This window comes from Mauremys reevesii, linkage group 5 (assembly GCF_016161935.1).
Source record: "Mauremys reevesii isolate NIE-2019 linkage group 5, ASM1616193v1, whole genome shotgun sequence".
NCBI lineage: Eukaryota > Metazoa > Chordata > Testudines > Geoemydidae > Mauremys > Mauremys reevesii.
In genome coordinates this window covers 138,614,178-138,638,268 of record NC_052627.1, presented here as the reverse complement: position 1 = coordinate 138,638,268, position 24,091 = coordinate 138,614,178, and the positions used below count along the sequence as shown (strand labels likewise).

At 51.6% G+C, this 24,091-nt stretch overlaps 1 protein-coding gene across 1 annotated transcript; it reads left to right on the top strand.

Moving 5' to 3' along the window:
- The first annotated feature begins 5,291 nt into the window (after positions 1 to 5,291).
- Positions 5,292 to 15,865, top strand: LOC120406514 (C-type lectin domain family 4 member F-like). The gene is made up of 7 exons (XM_039541412.1): positions 5,292 to 5,400; positions 7,235 to 7,351; positions 10,859 to 10,966; positions 12,664 to 12,804; positions 13,679 to 13,830; positions 14,702 to 14,820; positions 15,446 to 15,865. Exons 1-7 carry the CDS (start codon positions 5,340 to 5,342, stop codon positions 15,606 to 15,608), a joined length of 861 nt encoding a protein of 286 aa, XP_039397346.1. The 5' UTR covers positions 5,292 to 5,339; the 3' UTR covers positions 15,609 to 15,865.
- Positions 15,866 to 24,091: the final 8,226 nt, after the last annotated feature.

Below are 24,091 nucleotides of genomic sequence, written 5' to 3'. Positions count from 1 at the left end.
AATGGAGTCACAAGTGATCGGAGACTGGCAGCTTGTAGCTCTGCTATAGAAAGAACTGCCTCCTGTTGTACTGGAATGAGGAAGTGGCTGGAGGATGTGGGCAGCTCTGCTGGGTTTTCTTGGAAATTGGAATCAGAGGCTATTCCTTGGTACATGTTTACTAGGGATGTTTGAAAGTGGACTGTCTGATGTGTCATATGGTGGGGGGGCAGGGTGCTGTGGAGGTGGAGTGTGCAGTCCCGCGTTGCTGGGGACTGTAGTTGTTTAGCTAGAAGAACACCCCCAAAGTGAGCCACCTTCTCAGCCCGGAGCATCTCTGCAGCCCAGGGAGCAGTACCGCATGGCCCTTCCTTCCTGTCCACATTGCTCCTCAGGACTCATCGACTGTAGGCCAGACAGGACCATCACAATCATCTAGTGTGACCTCCTGCACATTGCAAGCCACAGAACCTCGCCCACCCGCTCCTGTAACAGACCAGAACTTCTGGTTGAGTCACCGAAGTCCTCAAATCATGATTTAAGACTTCAAGTTACAGAGAATCCGTCAGCCTGGTCACAACCCTGCATACCACGTCCTGCCATCTAGAGGGTAGTCAGCTTCTCGTCAGACCCACCTTGGTTGTGTTTGTGTTACTTTCTTTGGCATCCTGTCATCTGTTTGTCTTCTGCAGTGTCCCCACCCACACTGGGGTACAGTGGTGTAGATGGCTGGAGGTGGATGGAGGTAACCTGTCTTCAGGAAACCCAGAAGGGGTTGCACTGAATATTTCGAATCAGGTGCTGTAATCCAACAGTATGCAGGAGCAGGGAAACTGATTTCAGATTAGGGCACTCAGAGCTCACTTAGCCTCTTCAGGCAAGTCTGTCCAGGAGAAGGAAAACTCTGCTTTGAAGTCCAAACTCATTTGCCATGGAAGGCGAGCAGACTGATACCTGTTCCTAGCAGGGCAGCAGGCTATGACACAGCATGGAGAGGATGGATTGGCCTACCAAACCTTTACATCCAAAGCTCTGGTTCTAAAAAAGTCTCACTTTTTGCTGTACCTATCAGGATGAATTTTGAAACAGAGCATTTCAACATGTTTCCTCTGCAAAATGACTCTGTTATTTCCAAGGAAAGTTCAGCTGTCTCAGGAAGAAAGATAGAGTCCAATCTGGAGACTGAATTCAGTAACTGAAGGGAGAAACACGTGGATTTTCATCCTTCTATGAAGTGCAAATCTCAGCGCAGACAGAACCCTGCACTCGCTTCCAATGCCTCAGATACACACTTTGTTCCATTAGCAGGAGAGACATTTACTTTCTCAAAGGATCATTTTATTGCCCCAAGCCGTGACCTTGTTGATCTGTTTTCCAGGGAAATTCTCTGCTTTTTTGCTGTGTCACAGACAGGAGCTTTCCATGCCATTTGCCTGGCCTCTGACACTCACATCAGAGAGCTCTCTTCAAAGGATTGACATAAGGTCAGAGGTGAAAGTAAGCCGGTACAGGCCGGTACGGAGGACCGGTAAGAAAAGGAGACTGGCAGGGAGGAAGCCTGCCCCTTGCATAAGAACAGTTTAAACTCAGCTGTTCCCTGAGTGGTTCAGCCCTCGGGGTTAGGAGCAGTTTCTGGCTAATAAAAGCAGGTGGAAGGGGAAAACTCACTGTCACATTGGTTTCTCGTCTCCTCCCCAGCAGGGTTCTCCTCTAGGCTCTAGCTTGCAGTAGGGACACTGGCTGAGATGCCTGCTGCTGCTGCCTGCATAAGAACAGTTTAAACTCAGCTGTTCCCTGTGCAGTTCAGCCCCCAAGGTTAGAAGCCCTTTCTGGCATCCTTGTTAATTTCACTCCCAGTTGTTGTTGGGGGCGGGAGAAGGGTGTGTGAGATCATGGCAGGGACAGTTCTTTTCTGCCCCGGGATGAGCCGCTCTCCTATACACAAAAAACACAGTCAAAATCAGGAACCATTTCCAAGTTCAAATCTATCCCATTCCCTCCCCAGCAAAGGATCATGGTTGTGATGGCCAAACTGCTTGCAGATCCTCTTTGAAATGTTACTGAGCTGCACAGGGAACAGCTGAGTTTAAACTGTTCTTATGCAGGAGGCAGGCTTCTCCCTCCCTTAGCCAGTCTCCCTGCTCCCTGCTGAAAGCCAGAGGGAAGCCCCTGCAGCTGCTGCTCAGTGCCAGGCAGGGAGAAAGCATGGAGCCTAGTGTCCACAGCCTGGCTGGAGGAGGAGGAGGGAAGACACGGAGGAAAATGTGACAGTGAGTGTTCACTTTTTCAGGCTTATTCCAATAGTAAAGTTTTATTACAGACAGTCCTGGTAGTAGCAATAGTAGCTTTATTTTCTCTATCTATGTCATGCAATGGGAAGGATTGTGGTGTCCCTGGCCTCTGTTTGCCAGAAGCTGGGAATGGGCAACAGGGGATGGATCACTTGATGATTCCCTGTTCTGTTCATTCCCTCTGGGGCACCCTCGCACTGGTCACTGTCGGCAGACAGGACACTGGGCTACATGGACCTTTGATCTGACCCAGTCTGGCCGTTCTTATGTTCTTATGTTTGGTTGAAAACCCAGCTGAGGGATCTGCTGTGCGGTCCCTAGAGGCCAGTTCTCAGGGGGAACCTGCCTGCAGACCTGGGACTCCCCAGCTCCCCACAAAGCCAGTCCTGCCCTTGCCCTGACTGGCTCCAGACTGACTCAAAATGGCTTCTCCCCTCTCCACAGCTCCCTGGGAGGGCATCTCACTCCTGAGTCATTGCCGGGCAGACTCTGAATTTGCCTTGGCTCCCCCTGAGCTGCCAGCAGACAGAGCCCCAGGAATCTCGGTCATCTCCGTGGGGTTACACCCGTCCCACAGCTAACAGACAAGCATCTCCTCGTTGTTCAGTGAGATGGGGAATCAGGGGCCTGTTTCCAAGGTGGTTCAGGAACTGGGATGCAGCCTTCACAGCAGACACAGCCCTTGGTCCCACATGGATCAGTCACCAGGCCCCCAGGACTGTCTCTAGCTCCCATGTTTGTAACCTTCCCCCTGAGCTCTGACCGGCTAAGCTCCCGGTGAATGTGGAACCTGCAACGCTGCTTGTCCTTCCTGGAAACTTCCTGTACAGCCCCAGAGATGGCGACCGAGGCCGTGTCTACGCTACAAAGTCATGTCGACGTTCAGCCACCAACGTTTGTGTATCGCTGGGCATGTGCCCACTTGGCTGCTTGTGCCAGTGCTGCTCGTACTCACCAGGATGCTTGTGTAACACGCTAACCTTTGATTCCACACGTGCCCCCCTCTCATCCCATGTTACCGCCGGAGCAGTGAGCAGGTTCTGTCTCTTTGGACAGCAGAACTCCCACCCGTGGATGGTCACACATAGGAAAAAGATGCAGATTTGAACAGTCGTGGATGCCCGAGGATAGGGCCGGCCTTCGGGGCGGGCGATGTGGGTGACTGCCCAGGGTGCCACGGTCAGGGGGGAGGGGACGTGGTCCGGAGGCAAGGAGCAGAACACAGGCCTGGCCCCCACACTGCCCCCAGCCTGCCCCTCATCGTGCTTCAGCGGGATGACGCTGGAGGCCCCACAACACAAGTGGGCCCAGGACACAGAGCAGGATGCCATGGCTGGGGCGGAGCTGGGGGTATCCCAGGAGGGGAGAGGGCCCAGGCTTCCCCAGGCCCAGCCCCTCCGCTGCACGACCTCCGACAGCCAATCGCACGCGCCGCGCACGGGGATGATGCCATTACGCTCTCACCAGAGCCCCACCCGCAAGAGGGGGCCATGAAAGGCTGGGCCCAGGGGGCTGGAACAATGTGAATAGTGGGGTGCTGAGAGCCACTGAGCCAAACTGTAACCCTGCATGTGATGGAAACCGCTTCCAGCCAGGGGGTGCGGCAGCCCCTCTAGATCCAGCACCTATGGCCAGGCACTGCCGACAGAGCGCTGTCTTCCTCCTCCCTCACGCCTCCTTCCCGCATCCACCCGTCTCTCCCCTCCATGCCCTCCCCTCCCCCTCCTTCCCCATTCAACCGCCTCCCACCTCCACTCCCTACTTCTCCCTCCAACCGTCTCTCCCTCCTCCCGCTGCCCCTTCCTTCCCCATCCAATCATCTCTCCCCTCCACACCCTGCACGCTCCTTCCTCAAACAACCACCTCTCCACTCCCCTCCTTCCCCATCCACCCCCCTCCACTTCCTTCCCCTCTTTCCCTATCCAATCGCCTCTCCCTCCAACCGGCCCTCCCCCACCCCCTGCTTCCCCTCCAACCATCTCTCCCCTCCACCCCCATCCTTCCTCCCCCTGCTTCCTGCCCTTCCTGAGCTCACCTCCCTGCCCCTCCCGCAGAGTTCCCGAGAGGGCAGGGGCTCAGGGCTGTCGGAGGAGAACAACAGGGGACGCTGGCCAGGGGTGGAAGTTGGGACCAGGAACCCGGGGGCGGCTGGCCAGCCCCGGGGCAGCTCATGTCACCTCTGACCGACCTGCTTGGTTTGGGGGGTTGGGCTTGTTTTTGAAGGGCAGGGTCGCATATTTATCTCGTGAGACGTGGCAACTTTGGCTGGCTTTTACCCATCTGCCTTGAGCTGAGAGGCTCTGTAGGCCCTTACCAAAGCCCTGGTCCCCCCGATTCCCCCACCTATTTCCTTACAATGGTAAATGGGGGGGGAAACTGAGGCACAGACAGGTCAGGTAACTTGCCCATGGTCTCCCAGTGAGTCAGGAGCAGAGCAAGGAATAGAAACCGGGAGTCCCTATTGCCAGGTCTTGTCAGGGACCAGACCGGCGGGGACAGCTGCTGGCCGACTCTCACCAGCCTGCTTAGAAGCCTGGCACCCAGCTGAGATCAGTGGCTGCTCAGTGTGGATCTTGCTGCTGCAGCTGTGCTTCCCCTTCGTCCAGTCCCTGCTCCGGCCGGCTGCCAGGCCCTGCTCCTGCTCTGCTCCAGCCCCTGCTCCCCGTCGGCTTCAGACGTCCGGTTTGATGCCCAGCCCTGCCCCTGCCTCACTCACTGCTTGGCCCCCCACTTCTGGCTTGGGCATCTGTCTCGCTGGTACTGATCCCGGGCTCTGCCTCTGTGCCCCCCACCCTGGCTCTGCCATTTGGCTTCTGACCCTGGGCCCATTTCCCGGAGGCTGCCCACGCTGGACCCAGCTCTAGCCCATTGGCTGAACTCTCGCTTCCACCACTAGTGCTGACCACACATGGCCCAGTTGGTAACAGGGTGGCTCTCACCACCAGGCACCACTTCCCATTTCTATTTCTGGGCCAGGGCTGCTGTCAGAGGGAGGCTCTAACCCAGCAGGCTGCAGAAAGGACCCACAGGTCAGTCATCAGGGGCTCGGCTCAGCGCGAAGGCAGGACAATGTCGAGGGACAATATCTATGACCACATGGAGTTGGCAGAAGCTGCTCCCCAGCCCAAAGGTAAACACAAGAGGCTGCACCGGACCCTGGACTCCCGCTGGCCTCTCCTTGGCTTTGTGGTCTCTGCAGAGCGTCCTGGGCAGCGACCGCTTGCTCCACTGACCACGAACCCAGAGCTCAGCCTGGGGCTGGCCAGACAGCACCACGGGCAGTGGGCGAGGGTGCTCGGTCAGTGCTTCCCAGTGCGTTCTCCCTCTGCCAGTCCCCAACGGGAGAAGGGCACAGGGGGAGAGATGGGAGTCCCTGCACAGCATCCCAGCCTCCTGCCGGGCAGCGCAGTGCCATGGGCTGGCCATAAAAGCCAGCCAGGCTCCCCCTCCCCAGCTCACTGCCACCATCAGCCTCTCCCAGGGGTTCTAGCTGGGTTCAAAAAAGACCTAGATAAGCTCATGGCCGATAGGTCCATCAATGGCTATTAGCCAGGATGGGCAGGGATGGTGTCCCTAACCTCTGTTTGCCAGAAGCTGGGAATGGGCGACAGGGGCTGGATCACTTGATGATTCCCTGTTCTGTTCATTCCCTCTGGGGCACCTGGCACTGGCCACTGTCGGCAGACAGGACACTGGGCTGGATGGACCTTTGGTCTGACCCAGTCTGGCCGCTCTTATGTTCTTATGTTTCGTTGTGCAGGTATCAGCTCAACAAGGGCCTGCTCCGGGGGTTGTTTATCCCCTTTGGTTTCAGTGCAATCCAGATGCCGTGTGGCAGCTGTTCTGGATTTGAACACATGAAAGACGCCCAGGAAGGGTCAGGAGACAGGCAGGGAGACGGGGCTGACAGAAGTGGAGGGTGTGGCCGTAGGCAGCTGCAGCTCCGCACCGAGCTCAGCTAGGCTCTCTGCAGCGACAAAGGAAAACACAAGGGGAATGTAGCCTGTGCTGGGTGACAGAGAAGCTCCTCCCAGAATCTGTTTCAGGAAAGGCTGAGAACTGTAAACTCAGTACATTAGTGAGAGGCAGCTTCACCCTTTGGTTAGTCTGAGAGAAGCCACTTCTGCAATGTAAGGGGATTATCTGGGCATCTGAGTGTTGTCTGCTGGTTCCAGGACCCACACCCCATGGGGGAGCGGCGCGAGCTAATGGCTGAGGCCCAGATCAGACAGGGAGGGGGTGCAGCAGGCTGAGACTATCAGGGAGAGGAGAATCTGACAGTCTTGCGTCTCCAAGCAGCTGCCGTTCACCTTGGGGAGACCAAATCCAGAGCACACCGAGCACACTGACTTCTGTCCACACATAGATCCTGGCTCGAATGCAGCTCTAGTCTTCTCCCTTTAATGTGCAGGGGAGACACAGTCTTCTGGCTTTGCCCTGTGATTCGCCCCTTGGTTGCCTTGCGGAGAGGAGCCCAACATCCTGGGGATGGGATATCAGACAGGGATGCTGTAGAAAGGCCCTTCTGAGCACACTGCTGCTGTCAGCCCCACTTTTCTCCTGCAAAGAATCATTTCCCCTCATTTCACTGCCTCGTTGAGTTCATATTTCATAAGTTGTTTCAGGTTCCTTTTCTCACTTAAAAATACTCCTTTGGGCATGGACTGCACAACCCCTAAACTTCCCTCTCAAGAAATGCTTAGGCAGGGGGGAAATCCTGCTCCCAGATCTCTCTCACAGGACGCCTGCCTGGCACTAGAGTCACTCCTGATTTAGGGAGGGTCGCTTTTCACATTCGAGTTCTGGTCGGTTCTGACCTTATTTGGCCTCATTCCGCTGTTGCTGTTAACCACAGTCAGGGACTAGGAGGCTGAGCAGGTATTGGATTTGGGGGGTGGAGTTTCCTCAGTCAGTGGCATTTGAGCTGTAACTTTCCATGGATACGTTTCTTCTTCTCCTTCAAGGAAATTCTCTCAAGACATCGGTCCCTTGGCGGCACAGGGCGCAGGGCATCGTCATTCCTGTCCTTCTCCTCCTGGGTCTGGCCCTGGCCACGTCCCTCCTTGCTGTGACACTTCTATGTAAGTTCAGCTGCAGCTCCAAGCCCAACGTTTGCCAGCTTCCATACAGGCCAGCTGGCTCGACTGGGAGGGTTGGGGGGACACCTCCACATTTCAGCAGAATATCGACCACGTTTCCAGTCTGTCCCTCCAAATAAATCTCCTACTCCAGAGAGTTCAAAAGGAGATCTTGCCTTACTGGTTTGATACTAGCACAAACCTTCTAATGCTAACGATGGTCAAGTTAGCGTGCGCGATTGTAAGGAGAGTTTTTTTGGGGGGTGGCGTTCTGTTTTTGTGTTCGGTGGGGTTTCCTTTCTCCTTGGCAGGCGCTTCGGCAGGAAGGGTGTGACAGACACAGAGGCAGCAGTGGTAGTGACCCAAGCAATGGAAGAGACAGTGAAGATGACCGGATGTGGAAGCTGCGGGATGTACATGTTCCTGGTGCAGGTACCTGAAAAGAGCTTGTTTGTATGAAGCGCCACCTGAGAGAGCTGATGGAAGAGAAGAGCCGAGGTTTGGAGATGCAGGTGGAAACTATGGTTGAGTTTTGAAGGGAATTCGAGCGAATGATGGAGGGAAGGCGAGAGGAGGTTGAGGGGAAAACTCAAGGCTGGCAGATCCAAGCTGGACTGGAGAACGTGGAGGGGAGACTGCTGGGTGAGTAAAGTGGCCAGTGGAAACGTGATGATGAGAACCGGGCAGAGGAAAAGACCAGCTAGTGAAGGAGAAGTAGAGCTCAGGAACAGGTTTGCTGAGTTGGAAAGTGAAGAAGGCTGCAGCAGGGAGTAGCAGAAGGTGGGAGGGCCAGGGAGAAGAGAAGAGCAGCTAGTCCTACAAGAAGAGGGGAAGAGTCAATGTACATATCCAGAGTTCGGAGCCCCGGGAGGACAGAGGATGACTTGCAGTAGATCGCAAGGGAGAACAAAAGACAAGAGGAGTTTCATGCAGAAGGAATGGGAGGAAGGCCGGAGAATGGCTTGGAATTACTTTGAGTCCAAGTTGCAGAAGCTCTCTGAAGCCTGCATCCCAAGCAAGGGGAAAACCTTCCTAGGGAAGGGTTGCGGACCAGGCTGGATGAACAAGTGTCTCACACAGGTGATTAGGAGACAGCAGAAATCCTACAAGGAATGGAAGATGGGATGGATCAGGAAGAAAAGCCACCTCTTGGAGGTCAGAAGGTGCAGGGAAAAGTGAGAACTGCTGAGAGCCAAGCAGAGCTGGACCTTGCAAAGGGAATTAAAACCAACAGTAAAGGGTTCTATAGCCATATAAACACAAAGGGACTGTCCGACACGGAGGGTGTGTGGAGATTGAAAATAATCTAGGCATGGGCAAATGCCTAAACAAATATTTTGCCTCCGATCTTATTAAAGGGAATTGGGAGTTTTGGGCTTGTGGCAGGCTGGCTAATGGGAACGAGGATAAGGAAGTAGAAATTACCACATCTGAGGTGGAAGTCAAACTCAAACAACTTAATAGGACCAAACTGGGGGGCCTGGATAATCTCCATCCAAGAATATTAAAGGAACTGGCACGTGAAGTTGCAAGCCCACCAGCAAGGATTTTTAATGAATCCATAAACTCAGGGGTCAGACCCTATGACTAATTTGACCCCAATTGTATGCTAGGTCTTCAAACAAATTTGGAAGGAGAAAATAATTAGGGGCATAGAGGTTCAGGGTAATAAGGATAAAAGATGACATGGTTTTACAAAAGGTAGATCGTGCCAGACCAACCTTCCTTTTCTTTGAGAAGATAACTGATTACTCATCTTTTAGAGACAGGAAATGCAGTAGATCTCATCTGTCTGGATTTCAGTGACGTTTGATGCAGTTCCACAAGGGAAATTATTAGTCAATTTGGAGAAGTTGGGGATTAATATTGCTGTTAATCCCTATGTGAATGACCTTGCACTTTGCACTACTGAATTTCATCCCATTTCTAATACTCCAGTTTTCAAGGTCGTCCAGCTCTATTCGTATGATATTCCGGTTCTCCTCCATGCTGGCAATACCTTTCAACTCTGTGTCATCTCTTGATTTCATTAGCGCACTCCCCCTTTTTGTGCCAAGGTCTTTAATGAAAACGTTAAATAAGATTTGTCCCAAGAGTGATCCCCGAGGGACTTCATGAGTAACCTCCCTCCACCCTGACAGTTCACCTTTGAGCATGATCAGTTGTAGTCTCCCATTTAACAGGGTCCTGATCCACCTTTCAATGGGGTCGGGAAGGAATTTTTCCCCAAATCAGATTGGCAGAGACCCTGAGGATTTTGCAGCCTGGGGCACGGGTCACTTGCAGGTTTGAACTAGTGTAAATGGTGGATTCTCTGTAACTTGAAGTCTTTAGATCATGGTTTGAGGATTTCAGTAACTCAGCCAAAGGTTATGGGACTATTACAGGAGTGGGTGGGCGAGGTTCTGTGGCCTGCAGGAGGTCAGATTATGATCATGATGGGCCCTTCTGGCTGTAAGGCCTATGAGACCTGTCTCTGCCTCAGTTCTCCACCTGTAAAACGGGGAGAGGAGACTTCCGTACTTCACAGGGGTGTCGTGCGACATTAAATAATATATTAAAGACTGTGAGGTGCTCAGATACTGCAGTGAAAGGAGCCAGAGGCGTACGATGGATTGTGGGAAAGATTCCACAGGCAGCAGCTAGATCACAAGTCTGTTGATGGTGCACAAGCTGGAAGAGAAGCTGGCTCCCTGGGGCATCGCTGTGTTGGCCCTGCAGCGCTAAGGGAGTGAAAGGCTGATTTTTAGGGACAGATGCTCTGCAGGTGTAAATTGAAGTAGCTCCTCTGAAGTCAGATTGACACCATCTGAGCAGCTGGCCATTAGTCTGCAAGCCCAGATCCTCAGAGGCATTTGGGCTCCTGGTTTCCAGTGAAATCACTGGTAGTTTGGTGCCTGAACACTTCTAAAGGTCTGGGCCTCCAGTTAGCAGACAGGCCCCTGAGACACACCAGGAGTGGAGCTGTCAGGATCGGCACTTGGCCGGCCATAGTGCCCAGAAGCTGCACCCAGGTCCTGCTTTCCATAGCGCTAGGTGCTGCACAAACACACAGGAAAATGAGGTCACAGAATCCCAGAACCATCGGGTGAGAAGGGACCCCAGGGGCATCTAGTCTAACCCCTGCCAATATGCAGGATTTGTTGTGTCTGACCCATCCCAGACAGACGGCTCCAGCCTCCTTTTGAAAACCTCCCGTGAAAGAGCTTCCACAACCTCCCGAGGCGTCTGTTCCTGAGATTTACTCTCAGTTGGCTCTGCTGGAGTTTGTAGCTCCCTGCTCCAAGGAGCAGACACCCTACGTTAAGACGGTGTAACATACACCAGGAGAGAGCCCCGCACGGGGCCTTGGCTGTGCCGGTGTCCCTCCTCGGGAGGAACCTGTCCAAGATTAAAATAAAGACGTCATAGAGAACAGCCTCGCGCTCGGAGCATGTTCCTTCTCTGGGCGCGGCTGGTCTCCAGCTGCAGTTCGGTTCGGTCGCTGACCTGCAGACGTGTGATTTCTAGATCTCCGGGCACAGAGCAAGCTGCAAGCGGTTGAAGAAGCGGTGCAGAAGCTCCAAGTCTCTCTGCAGCCTGACGACACCTCGGACGCGTCAGCAAAGGGATCGGACAGTAAGTCGCAGGACGAGGGTCTTAGGCATCAGGGTGGGTCAGCTCCCCTCCCTTGGCCTGGACGCTGAGCACTCTCCTGCCTACAGGGATGGTGGGTGCCTGGCATCCTCCTGCTCCCCTCCATAGACTTTCCTGCCAGGAGGTCCCATCTCCCCGTCTAATGAGCTGCTGCTCTGCACCTTCCTCTGCCAGCGGAGGCTCTGTTCCCAGGGACGGGTGGCTGCTCCAGGCTCCCTCCTAGCTCCCTTCCTGTCAGTGGCAGGCTGGCTGCATCCGCCCCATGCTCCTGCGCAGGATGCCTAGTGGTCACCATCTTCCGTCCTTTCACTGTTGTTTCCTTTGCTCCATAGTTTTCACCTTGGCCCCTGTATTGTCAGGGTTGCATTGGCGGGAAAGACGGATGCAGCTCATGAGACACACAGGGCCGAATTCAGACCCTGGTGTAAGCAGGACGTCAGTGGAGCTGCACTCGTGGGTCTCCATTTGCCCCCCAGTCCCTGAGCCCTCCCTGTGCAGCTCCAATAATTTGGGTACCTGCCACAGTCCCATTGCTGGAGGCAGAGCGCCCCCTTGTGGCCACGTCTCACAACTGTCTGTCTGTCTGGCTCAGGGCTGCACCTACAAACCCGTCCATGGATCAGGTTATTCAGCGTCCAGTCAGAAAATGGGCCTGAACTAAACCCCGGCACAGAACTCGCCTGAACGCTGGGCTGTTCAAAATCCCGGCCTGGAGCCCAGGGCCAGGGCTCGGGGCCATGGATGTTCTTGCAGCCCCAGCTCTGCCCCATGCTGCAGGGGACCCACTCACAGCTCACAAGGGGGAGCGATTGGGAAGAGGTGGCTGGGGAGATTGGGGGGACAGGGCTAGAATTCAGGAGAGCTGGGGTCAATTCCCAGCTCTGCTGCAAACTTCCTGTGTGATCTTGGGCACCTCTCCCTGCACCTCAGTTCCCCTGCAGGAAAATCATCCTTTATTTCTCCCACCTCACGTCTATTTTGACTGTGAGCTGTTGAGAACAGGGACTGTCCTCCAGGGCCGCCCAGAGGTAGGGGCAAGAGGGGCAATTTGCCCCAGGCCCCGGGTCCTGCCGGGGCCCCCACGAGAGTTTTTTGGGGCCCCTGGAGCGGGGTCCTTCACTCGCTCTGGGGGGCCCGGAAAACTCTTGCAGGGCCTGGGCCCCCAGAGAGTCCCCTGGTCTTCACCGATGGGGGGTCCTTCCACTCCGGGGCGGAAGGACCCCCCGCCGGCGAATTACAGCCGAAGTGGGACCCGCCACCGAAATGCAGCCGGGTCTTTGGTTGTAATTCGGTGGCTGGGGGCCCTTCCGTTCTGGGACCCGCTGCCAAAGTGCCTCGAAGACCCGCGGCGGGGGCCCCCCGCCACTGAATTACCGCCAAAGACCGGGCTGCACTTCAGCGGCGGGTCCCGCTTCGGCGGCAGGAGGCCCCTGCCGCGGGTCTTCGGGGCACTTCAGTGGCGGGTCCCAGAATGGAAGGGGCCCCCCGCCAACGAATTACCGCCTAAGCGGGGCCCCCCCGCCACTGAAGACCCCAGGCCCCTGGAATCCTCTGGGCAGCCCTGCTGTCCCCTCCTGTACAGTGCCTGGCACACAGGGCCCTGCAGGTGCTGCTCTACTGCACGTGCTGATAATCAAGTGTTCTGCATCTCCACTGACGTCGCTGTGACTTTCTTCTAGCTCTGCAGCTACTGGATGAAGCACAGGCAGGAGTCCGGATGCTGAAAGCCCAGCTGGGTAACGTCAGTGCAGCGTATAGAGAAATCCAGATCCAGCTGGAAAATGTCAGTGCAGCACGAGCCCCAGTGCAAGATTGCTGCAGTAAGTACTAGCTTCAGTGCTGGCTGGTGCCGATTCTGCCGGTGCTGAGGATGAACGGAGGATTTCAGGCTCCCAGGCTGACAGCGCAGCGCCTTTCTCCAGCAGCGAGTTCTCTTCCATTAAAAATCACTGGTGGCTGCACCTGGGCCCACACTGTGGTGATCGGTGTGGAGTTAAATTACACCCTAGGCCTCGTTAGCCTAATGGGAGCACCCAGCTATCAGCTCTTCTTAGATTTCAGCGTATGGGGCGTAGCTTTCAGAACCATCCTGAGCCAGCGCCCCCTGCAGGGGTGTTGGAGGAGATGCCAAAGTGCAAAAGACCCCGGGTCGCCCGGGGGTGGGGTGGGGTGAAGTGGGGCTTCTTCTGCTCCGGGTCTTCGGCGGTAATTCGGTAATGGACTCCCGCCACCAAAGACCCCAGGCCCCCTGAATCCTCTGGGTGGCCCTGAAATGACCCGAGACCTTCATCACTGAAAATATTTGATGCAGAACCAGGGGATGTTCCACTTTGGGCAGCTATATTCACCCCACCTGAACTCTCCCTCCCAGCTCAGCTGAACAGTGATTCTCCCCTTTCCCATTACAGCCGTGCTGCTCTGCACTGGGACCAGCGCCCGTGCTCCAGCCCAGATGCAGCTGCATTTCAGTGCTGGGGGAGTGACCCCGTGGTGTCTGCTTTCTGCAGCGCTCTGTGGGATCCATCATGTGGTCACAAAAGTTACTTATTGTGATGCTGGAGAATCAGGATTCAGAAGCTCCCTGGGCTGAGGGCAGCTGAAGGGCAGGGGAAATGCAGCACTAGAAAACCTGAGCTCCCTGCGTGTGTCCCTGTGACTTTAGCCCGTCCTTTTCACCTCAGTCTCTGCTCCTAGGTGACGTGCTGACAAAGCTCTCCAGGGGCTGGAGGTTTTACGGTGGGAACTTTTATTACTTTTCACACGAAAGGAAGTCGTGGGACGAGGCCGAGCGGTTCTGTGTGTCTCAGGACTCGCACCTGACCTCTGTCTCCTCCCAGGCAGAACAGGTGAGTGCAGGAAGCTCCTAGGGGCTTGGATAATGGGTCAGTGCCTTGTTTCACGCCAGAAGGAGATAGAAGGTGGCAGCTGAGGTTGGAAACCATTGGAGAGGATGCCAAGCCTTGGAACCTGACTCAAGGGATTCACCCATCAGTAGAGATGGGGCAGAGGAACAGAGCCAGGATTGGACTTCCCAGAGTCTGAGGTGCCGGGGGAGGGGGATTTGGGGTCAGGCTCATTTCTGATTTTCCCTACTTCCCATGTAGCATTTCTTGCAAACCCAATGGCCTTTCCCAGTGAGGACCCCTTTGATCCCTCTCCCCAGGCCTGAGCTCCTGCTGGACAATCTAGAAGCCTGTATCTGGAAGGCTTGTGTGCAAGGGGCCATGCACCTCTCAGAGAATCCTTTCTCCCATGTGCCCACTGCAGCCCTCACCCCAGGCCTCTGCGGCACTTTCGGAGGAGGAAAATCCCACCCTCCGGCAGGGCCAGACTTTGCACCCAGTTCTCTGCTCTGAGCTTTGCCTCCTGCAAGGGCAGGGGGCTGGTGTGAACTCTGAGGTGCCCGTCAGTACCTGCCGCAGCCCAGTTCTGAGGGGGCCGTGGGGGGAGTGTTCTGAGACAGGTCCCTGCTGTTAGCCCCAGGCAGATACAGATGCAGACACAGACAGAGAGCTGCTCCAGGGCACCCTCAAGGTCTCCCAGCTAGTCACTGTCAGCGTTGGGGGCACGACACCGCGTCTCCCGCCGCCCAGTGCCCTGCTCACACCACCAGACGCCCTTTCCTCTCCCCCAAAATCTGTTCAACCCAGGCAGCTGTGGCTGCATCCTGCAGCCTCTCTTGGGTGACCTGCACATGCTGCAAACTGTGTTGTGCAGGAGTTTCTCTCTAACGAGGCCAAGGGACAAGATCACTGGATTGGACTCACCGACCTGGGGACAGAAGGCAGCTGGCGCTGGGCGGATGGCACAGAATACAGAGCAGATGCAAGCAGGGGGTGAGTAAAGCTTGAGAGAAGTGATTATTTATTACACGTTGCGTCACAAGCTCTTTCGGGCAGCGTCTGTGCAGCCCCTGGTGTCTATGCAGCACCCGGCACAGCGGGACCGATCCTGAGGGAGGCCCCCGGGCACTGCCATGACGGCAGTGAATCCTCTCAGGAATTTCTGCTAATGCCCCTTTGCTTAGAGCAGGAGCCTCAACACGGAGTGTGTGTTCAGTGCCCACTGAGACCCAGGGCCAGAGCCTCCCCTGGATAACTCGGCATTGACTGGAATGAACCACAGGGATTTACACCAGCTGAGGATCTGGCCCCAAGTCGACTCAGTGCAGCCAGGGGAGTCTGGAGTGAGCGGCAGGTTCCCGCTCTCCTTGGGATTGCGCTGCGCTCTCCCCTCGGTCAGGCTGGGCACGGGGAGGCTGTGGGGCCGGGGCCATGGCCGGAGCCAGCTGCAGTCGGTGCAGTGACCTCAGGGGGCTGTGGGCGGGTCCCATAAGCAGGGTCAGGGAGAAGTTAATGACTGACCCCCGCTGCCCCTGCCAACAACAGAGTCCACAGAGCAGAACTGAGCTCAGGAATTGGCTGTGGTTCTCCACTGAGACATTAACACTCTGATCTGTAGGTTCTGGGCGGAGAATCAGCCAGACAACTGGGATCAGGGGATTGGAGGCAGAGAAGACTGTGTTCACATCCATCCAATCAACCGGAATTTTTGGAATGATGCCAACTGCACTGAGCCTTCTAGGTGGATTTGTAAGCAGGCCCATGGACAGGCTGGGCTGTGATATGCAGGTCCCAGCACCTCAGAAAGCCACCTTAATTTCCAAACTAGAATATTTCCCAGCCACCTGCTGGTGAGGAACCCTGTGCACTGAGGGGGGCCGCATATGATGTGCATTGCAGGGACGCTTTGTCTTGGTGTGATATTTCTGGCTGTAGCAGAGAGAGCTGCCCTTATGCCGCTCAGTGTGGCTGGCTTTTAATTTGTATTTTTCCAGGTCTGTCACTGAATAATTCCTTGGATCATGGAGTTATTGTTTCATAATCACCCAATAAATAATTATTTACTTGACTTGAATTTCTAATTTTTGCACCTTTTGATCAGATGTTGTGATGATGTCACAACGATATATATATATATGTTACAAAGTCCAATTGTATGTGGTAAGCAAGGTATGTCGCACAATATGTTTGGGCCACCAAGGAGATACATTCAGGCTCAGCTGGGATACCGGCTTCAACAGCTGTTTGAATTCTCCTATCCCTGTGCCACTGTGCCACATAACAAAACGTGTCTGTCCCTTCCAACCCAACAGGAGCAGTCCCTCCCAAAACTGTCACTTCCTTGGAAGGACCCAATTGGTTGTTTTTCTGCATCTCAGGCTGCTCTTCCTTCAAAGCTGTGGAATATTTATTTCCAAGGGCATTTATTACTGGGAGAAAGATGACAGCCCTGAGGATTCATGTCTACAGCACGTAGCTCTGCTGATGGACCTCTACCAACACCCCCCCTCCTCACTGGGGATGGGGTTGCTCCATCTCTGAGACCCACTCAGTTCTTAACCAATAAGCTACCAATAATGGTGGTGGTTTGGGGGCACCTCTCTACCGGGACCACAAGAGTCTTTCCACAGAAGATGATGAACAGCAACCAGCTGTCAACAACCTTCAGCCATTACCAGCTCTAGTCAGATACCACTTGCCCATGTCAGCCTGGCCCTGGGTGAGTCGTGCTGCTACTAGTAAATTGTGTTATGTAGATTCCAGGGCTAGAAGGGACCATTGTGATCATCTAGTCTGTCCTCCTGTATAACACCACCCGGAGACTGTCACCCAGTGACCCATCCGTAGAGCCCATAGCTTGTGGTTGAGCTACTGCATGAATTCTAAAAGCCATCCAATCTTGATTTAAAGACGTCAAGAGATGGAGAATCCACCACATTCCTCAGTAAGTTGTTCCAATGGTTAATTGCTTCTCAGTATTCAGCATTAACTAAGCTCTGAGATGACAGACAGGGGGTCGGAGTTCTTTAAAATGCTCACATATTTTTGCTATTGTGTCCATATGAAAGGAAAACAGAACAGCAAGTGAAGTAGACAGCACAGGTACCAAAAACTGCCTAATAAATAAAGAATTGCCCATTTCAGACACTTCTGAAAGGAAAAAAAATATATTCTAAATTGGGCTGACGCTCCTCACAGCTATGCCCAACCTGCTCAGAACCTGCCCCAACAGCCAGAAGGCCATTAAAAGCTTCCCCATGACTTTTTGGAAGGGACAATGTCATGACACACTTCTTAAGTCTGCAATGCTCAGGCCAGGCTGCAATTAGACGGGGAAAAGAATCCTGAGCTGGGTTTATACTCTCGGGGTCTGATTCTGGTCTCTCATACACAGGAGTAACTCAAGACAATAGAATGAGACTGGTGTGAGAACAGAACCTGGCCCTTGCTTTTCAAAGTAATAGCCCAGATCCAAAGCCAGCATGACTGTGTCTTGACAGCCGAGTGAGTCTTCTGCATCCCTTGGAAATTCTTCTTTCTTGAGGCCGTGCCCAGAGCTGCAGGAGTAATTGCTTTCCTTCGGGACATGGGAGGGGCTAGTTTCCATAAAGGGCCAGGAATTAGATTGGAAATTGGTTCTATTTTGAGTCGGGTGACTGTATTTCCCGGATAAAAGAATGTTATTGTCTCAGTGGAGAATCAAAGCCCCTTTCGAGCTTGGTTCTGCTGTGCAGACTCTGTTGTGAGCAAGAGACCAAGATCCCCAGAAACAATGTGGCAAAATGTTCTGCCCCTTTATCTGCCCATTGCAGAGCTCGCTGGGATGAAATTCAATAGTGCAAATGCAAGGTCATGCACTTAGGGACTAACAACATTAATCCCCATCTCCTCCAATTTGACTAATAATTCCCCGTGTGGAACTGTATCAAATGCCACTGAAATCCAGATAGATGAGATCTACTGCATTTCCTTTGTCTAAAATATCACTTATCGTCTCAAAGAAGGATAGCAGGTTGGTTTGGCACCATCTACCTTTTGTAAAACCATGTGGTATTTTATCCCAATTACTGTTTACCTCTGTCTCTAACTACTTTCTTCTTCCAAATTTGTTCTAAAACCATGCATCAAATTGAGGTCAGACGAACAGGCCTGTAGTTTCCTGGGTCACTTTTTTCCCTTTCTCAAAAATAGGTAGGATGTTAGCAATTCTCCAGTACAGGGCACAACCGCCGCATTTATGGATTCATTAAAAATCCTTGCTATTGGGCTTGCAGTTGCAAGTTCCTTTAATAGTCTTAGATGGGGATTATTTGGACTCCATAGTTAGGCCCCATTAAGCCGTTCGAGTTTGACTTCCACCTCAGAGGTGGTAATTTCTACTTCCATATCCCCATTTCCATTAGCCACCCTGCCACTACCCCGAAACTCATTTCCCTTATTAAAATCTGATGCAAAGTATTCGTTTAGGTGTTGGGCCATGCCTAGATTATCTTTAACGTCCACCTCATCCTCCGTGTTCAGCAGTCCCACTCCTTCCTTCCTTGTTTCCTTTGTGTTTATATGGTTATAGAACCGTTGATGTTGGTTTTAATTTTCTTTTCAAGACCCAACTCTGTTGGCAGTTCATGTTATCCCTGGACTTTCTGACCTCCAAGAGGTGGCTTTCCTTGCTGATCCATCCCATCTTCCATTCCTTGTGGGATTTCAGCTCTCTCTTAATCATCTGTGTGACACTTGTTCATCCAGCCTGGTCCACAACCCTTCCCTAGGAAGTTTTTCCCTTTGCTTGGGATGCAGGCTTCAGAGAGCTTCTGCAACTTGGACTCAAAGTAATTCCAAGCCTCCCCCACTTTCAGATCCTTGAGTTCTTCAGCCCAGTCCATTCCCCTAGTTAATTGTCTTAATATTTTAAAGTTTCCCCTTTTGAAATGAAGGCCTCTTGTTGCAGACCTAGCTTTGTTTATCCTTCCATTTAGTTGAAACTGAATCAGCTCATGATCACGCAAACCAAGGTTGTCCCCTACAGCCAGTTCTTCTCTGGAGATCCTCCCTTCTTACCAACACTCAGTCTAAAATGGCACCCCCTCTTCTTGGTTTGGTGACTATTTGGAGAAGTATCCGTGTTAGTCTGGTTCTGTAGAAGCAGCAAAGAATCCTGTGGCACCTTATAGACTAACAGACATTTTGCAGCATGAGCTTTCGTGGGTGAATACCCACTTCTTCGGATGCAAGCAGTGGCTAACATTACCTCCAGGCTAATGAGAACACCTGACTCTAATTAACCTCTAAAGAGTCAGGTGAGGCCATTCAATTAATGTGACCACCTGACTCTAATTAAGGCCCTGCTGTTACTATAAAAAGGGCTCATTCCAGTCAGGCAGGGAAGCCAGGGAGCCAGAGGAGAGGAAGTGCGGCTGAAGGGCTGGTTACTGAAGACACCCTAAAACATTGTTAAAGGAGCCCTAAGGTAAGGGTGAAGAAGGGAGAAGCAGGAGAGCTGTGGGGAAGTGGCCCAGGGAAATGTAGCAACTCTGGCAGTGAAAGGTTGGCTGCCAACAACTGCTACCATTAGGGTCCCTGGGCTGGAACCCGGAGTAGAGGGCGGGCCCGGGTTCCCCCCAACCCACCATTACAGGAACAGCTCCTGGAAGGGAAAGTCAGGTCCCTGTCAGGACAGGAGGCTGAACAGAGACTGTGGGAGTTCTCTCACCAACCTCCTTGCAGCCTATGATGAAAAGGGCTCAGTAGACTGTAACCCTGGCCCTAGAGAGAGAAGGGCTACGTGGAGGGTCACAGTGAGCCACTGAGGCAGCATAAACTGCCTAGAAGCGCAGGACCCACAGGAGCAAGATCAGAGCTCTGCCACACTATGGATAGAAATTTCATGCTTTAGTAAAAATATAACATTAGGGATCTATTATTGACCACCTGACCAGGACAGTAATAGTGATGATGAAATGCTAAGGGAAATTAGAGAGGCTATCAAAATTAAGAACCCAATAATAGTGGGGGATTTCAATTATCCCCATATTGACTGGGAACATTTCACTTCAGGACGAAATGCAGAGATAAAATTTCTCGATACTTTAAATGACTGCTTCATGGAGCAGCTGGTGGAACCCACAAGGAGAGGCAACTCTAGATTTAATCTTGAGTGGAGCGCAGGAGCTGGTCCAAGAGGTAACTATAGCAGGACCGCTTGGAAATAGTGACCATAATACAATAACATTCAACAACCCTGTGGTGGGAAGAAGACCTCAACTGCCCAATACTGTGGCATTTAATTTCAAAAGGGGGAACTATACAAAAATGAGGGGGTTAGTTAGACAAAATTTAAAAGGTACAGTGACTAAAGTGAAATCCCTGCAAGTTGCGTGGGCCCTTTTTAAAGACACCATAATAGAGGCCCAACTTCAATGTATACCCCAAATTAAGAAACACAGTAAAAGAACTAAAAGAGAGCCACCGTGGCTTAACAACCATGTAAAAGAAGCAGTGAGAGATAAAAAGACTTCCTTTAAAAGATGGAAGTCAAATCCTAGTGAGGCAAATAGAAAGGAACACAAACACTACCAACTTAAGTGCAAGAGTGTAATAAGAAAAGCCAAAGAGGAGTTTGAAGAACGACTAGCCAAAAATTCCAAAGGTAATAACAAAACGTTTTTTAAGTACATCAGAAGCAGGAAGCCAGCTAAACAACCAGTGGGGCCCCTTGACGATGAAAATACAAAAGGAGTGCTTAAAGACGATAAAGTCATTGCGGAGAAACTAAATGGATTCTTTGCTTCAGTCTTCACGGCTGAGGATGTTAGGGAGATTCCCAAACCTGAGCTGGCTTTTGTAGGTGACAAATCTGAGGAACTGTCACAGATTGAAGTGTCACTAGAGGAGGTTTTGGAATTAATTGATAAACTCAACATTAACAAGTCACCGGGACCAGATGGCATTCACCCAAGAGTTCTGAAAGAACTCAAATGTGAAGTTGCGGAACTATTAACTAAGGTTTGTAACCTGGCCTTTAAATTGGCTTCAGTACCCAATGTCTGGAAGTTAGCTAATGTAACGCCAATATTTAAAAAGGGCTTTAGGGGTGATCCCGGCAATTACAGACCGGTAAGTCTAACGTCGGTACCGGGCAAATTAGTTGAAACAATAGTTAAGAATAAAATTGTCAGACACATAGAAAAACATACACTGTTGAGCAATAGTCAACATGGTTTCTGTAAAGGGAAATCGTGTCTTACTAATCTATTAGAGTTCTTTGAAGGGGTCAACATACATGTGTACAAGGGTGATCCAGTGGACATAGTGTATTTAGATTTCAGAAAGCCTTTGACAAGGTCCCTCACCAAAGGCTCTTACGTAAATTAAGCTGTCATGGGATAAAAGGGAAGGTCCTTTCATGGATTGAGAACTGGTTAAAGGACAGGGAACAAAGGGTAGGAATTAATGGTAAATTGTCAGAATGGAGAGGGGTAACTAGTGGTGTTCCCCAAGGGTCAGTCCTCGGACCAATCCTATTCAATTTATTCATAAATGATCTGGAGAAAGGGGTAAACAGTGAGGTGGCAAAGTTTGCAGATGATACTAAACTGCTCAAGATAATTAAGACCAAAGCAGATTGTGAAGAACTTCAAAAAGATCTCACAAAACTAAGTGACTGGGCAACAAAATGGCAAATGAAATTTCATGTGGATAAATGTAAAGTAATGCACATTGGAAAAAATAACCCCAACTATACATACAACATGATGGGGGCTAATTTAGCTACAACGAGTTAGGAAAAAGATCTTGGCGTCATCGTGGATAGTTCTCTGAAGATGTCCATGCAGTGTGCAGAGGCGGTCAAAAAAGCAAACAGGATGTTAGGAATCATTAAAAAGGGGATAGAAAATAAGGCTGAGAATATATTATTGCCCTTATATAAATCCATGGTACGCCCGCATCTCGAATACTGTGTACAGATGTGGTCTCCTCACCTCAAAAAAGATATTCTAGCACTAGAAAAGGTTCAGAAAAGGGCAACTAAAATGATTAGGGGTTTGGAGAGGGTCCCATACGAGGAAAGATTAAAGAGGCTAGGACTCTTCAGTTTGGAAAAGAGAAGACTAAGGGGGGACATGATAGAGGTCTATAAAATCATGAGTGATGTTGAGAAAGTGGATAAGGAAAAGTTATTTACTTATTCCCATAATACAAGAACTAGGGATCACCAAATGAAATTAATGGGCAGCAGGTTTAAAACAAATAAAAGGAAGTTCTTCTTCACGCAGCACAGTCAACTTGTGGAACTCCTTACCTGAGGAGGTTGTGAAGGCTAGGACTATAACAATGTTTAAAAGGGGACTGGATAAATTCATGGTGGCTAAGTCCATAAATGGCTATTAGCCAGGATGGGTAAGAATGGTGTCCCTAGCCTCTGTTCGTCAGAGGATGGAGATGGATGGCAGGAGAGAGATCACTTGATCATTGCCTGTTAGGTTCACTCCTCAGGGCACCTGGCATTGGCTACTGTCGGTAGACAGATACTGGGCTAGATGGACCTTTGGCCTGACCTGCACGGCCTTTCTTATGTTCTTATGTTCTTATCACTACAAGGCAGTTTTTGAATCCTTTCATCCTTCTCATGGCTCTTCTCTGACCCCTCGCCAATTTATCCACATTGTTCTTGAATTGTGGGCACCAGAACTTGACAAGGTATTGCAGCAGCGGTTGCACCAGTGCCAGATACCGAGGTAAGGTAACCTCTCTGCTCCTACCCGAGATTCCCCTGTTTATGCAGCCCAGGATCACATTAGCCCTTTGGCCTCAGCATTGCACTGGGACCTCATGTTCCGCTGATTATCCACCACAGCCCCCAATTCTTTTTCAGAGTCCCTGCTTCCCAGGATACAGCCCCCCATCTTGTAAGGCTCTTTGTTCCTACCTGTGTGCTTTTACATGTAGCTGTATTAAAACACACATTGTTCACTTGCACCAAACTTGTAATCTCGTCAGAACAAGATATCAAGTTAGCTTGACAGCTCTGTTTTCCATAAACCCATGCTGATTGGAGTTAGTTATATTGCCCTCTGCTAGGGATTGCCCTTACCTCCATAGCACGCCCTTGTGACTAGGGGTGGCGCTGTAAGCAGTCCTCCTCTCTGGTGCCCGCTGGTGACCTCTTCCTCGGCCCCGTGATGGCTTTTCCCAGTCTGTCGCTGGGTGTTCTGCAGCCTGGTCTTCTGGCCAAGTCAGGACAAACATAACCACTTCCTGGGCAGTGTGACGATGCGGTTCTGGCGGGACCCAACTGAGAGTGCCAATTCAGGACCAATTGCTCAAACAGGGCAGTTACAGCCCAAGGCTGGGGTTTTTCCACCTCTAAGGCAAACCAAACCAGCCAGACAAAAAGGACTTTGGTTTCACCCCACTGGCTAACCACAAGTCACACAAGCAATTTCCTTAGACACTCCAGTCTCCCAGTATCACCACCAGTGCACTCGTCCTGGGGATGAATGGTTATGAAAACCAACACCCCAATAAAAGAAAAAGGTTCTCTCAACCCCAAAGGACCAAGCCCCAGACCCAGGTCAATATACACATCAGATCTTACCCACAAATCACGCTGTCGCTAATCCTTTAGAATCTCAAATCTAAAGGTTTATTCATAAAAGGAAAAAGATAGAGATAAGAGCTAGAATTGGTTAAATGGAATCAATTACATGCAGTGATGGCAAAGTTCTTAGTTCAGGCTTGTAGCAGTGATGGAGTAACCTGCAGGTTCAAATCAAGTCTCTGGAACATCCCCCGCTGGGATGGGTCATTCAGTCCCTTGTGTAGGGCTTCAGCTTGTAACAAAGTCCCTCCAGAGGTAAGAAGCAGGACTGAAGACAAGATGGAGATGAGGCATCAGCCATATATAGGCTTTTCCAGGTGTAAGAATCTCTTTGTCCCCACTGTGGAAAATTACAGGAAAATGGAGTCTGGAGTCACATGGACAAGTCCCTGCATACTTTGCCGAGTTACAAGGCGTGTCTGCCTTCTCTCCATGGGTCAATTGTGTAGCTGATGGTCCTTAATGGGCCATCACGCAGGCTAGGCAGAGCTAACACCAACTTGTCTGGGATGTCTCCCAGAAGCACAGCATACGTTTGAAATACAGACAGTACAGAGCCAATATTCATAACTTCAACTACAAAATGATACACAGACATACAGACAGCATAATCATAACCAGCAACCCAGAACCTGGTCTTAGACACCTTATATGACCCCCTTTACC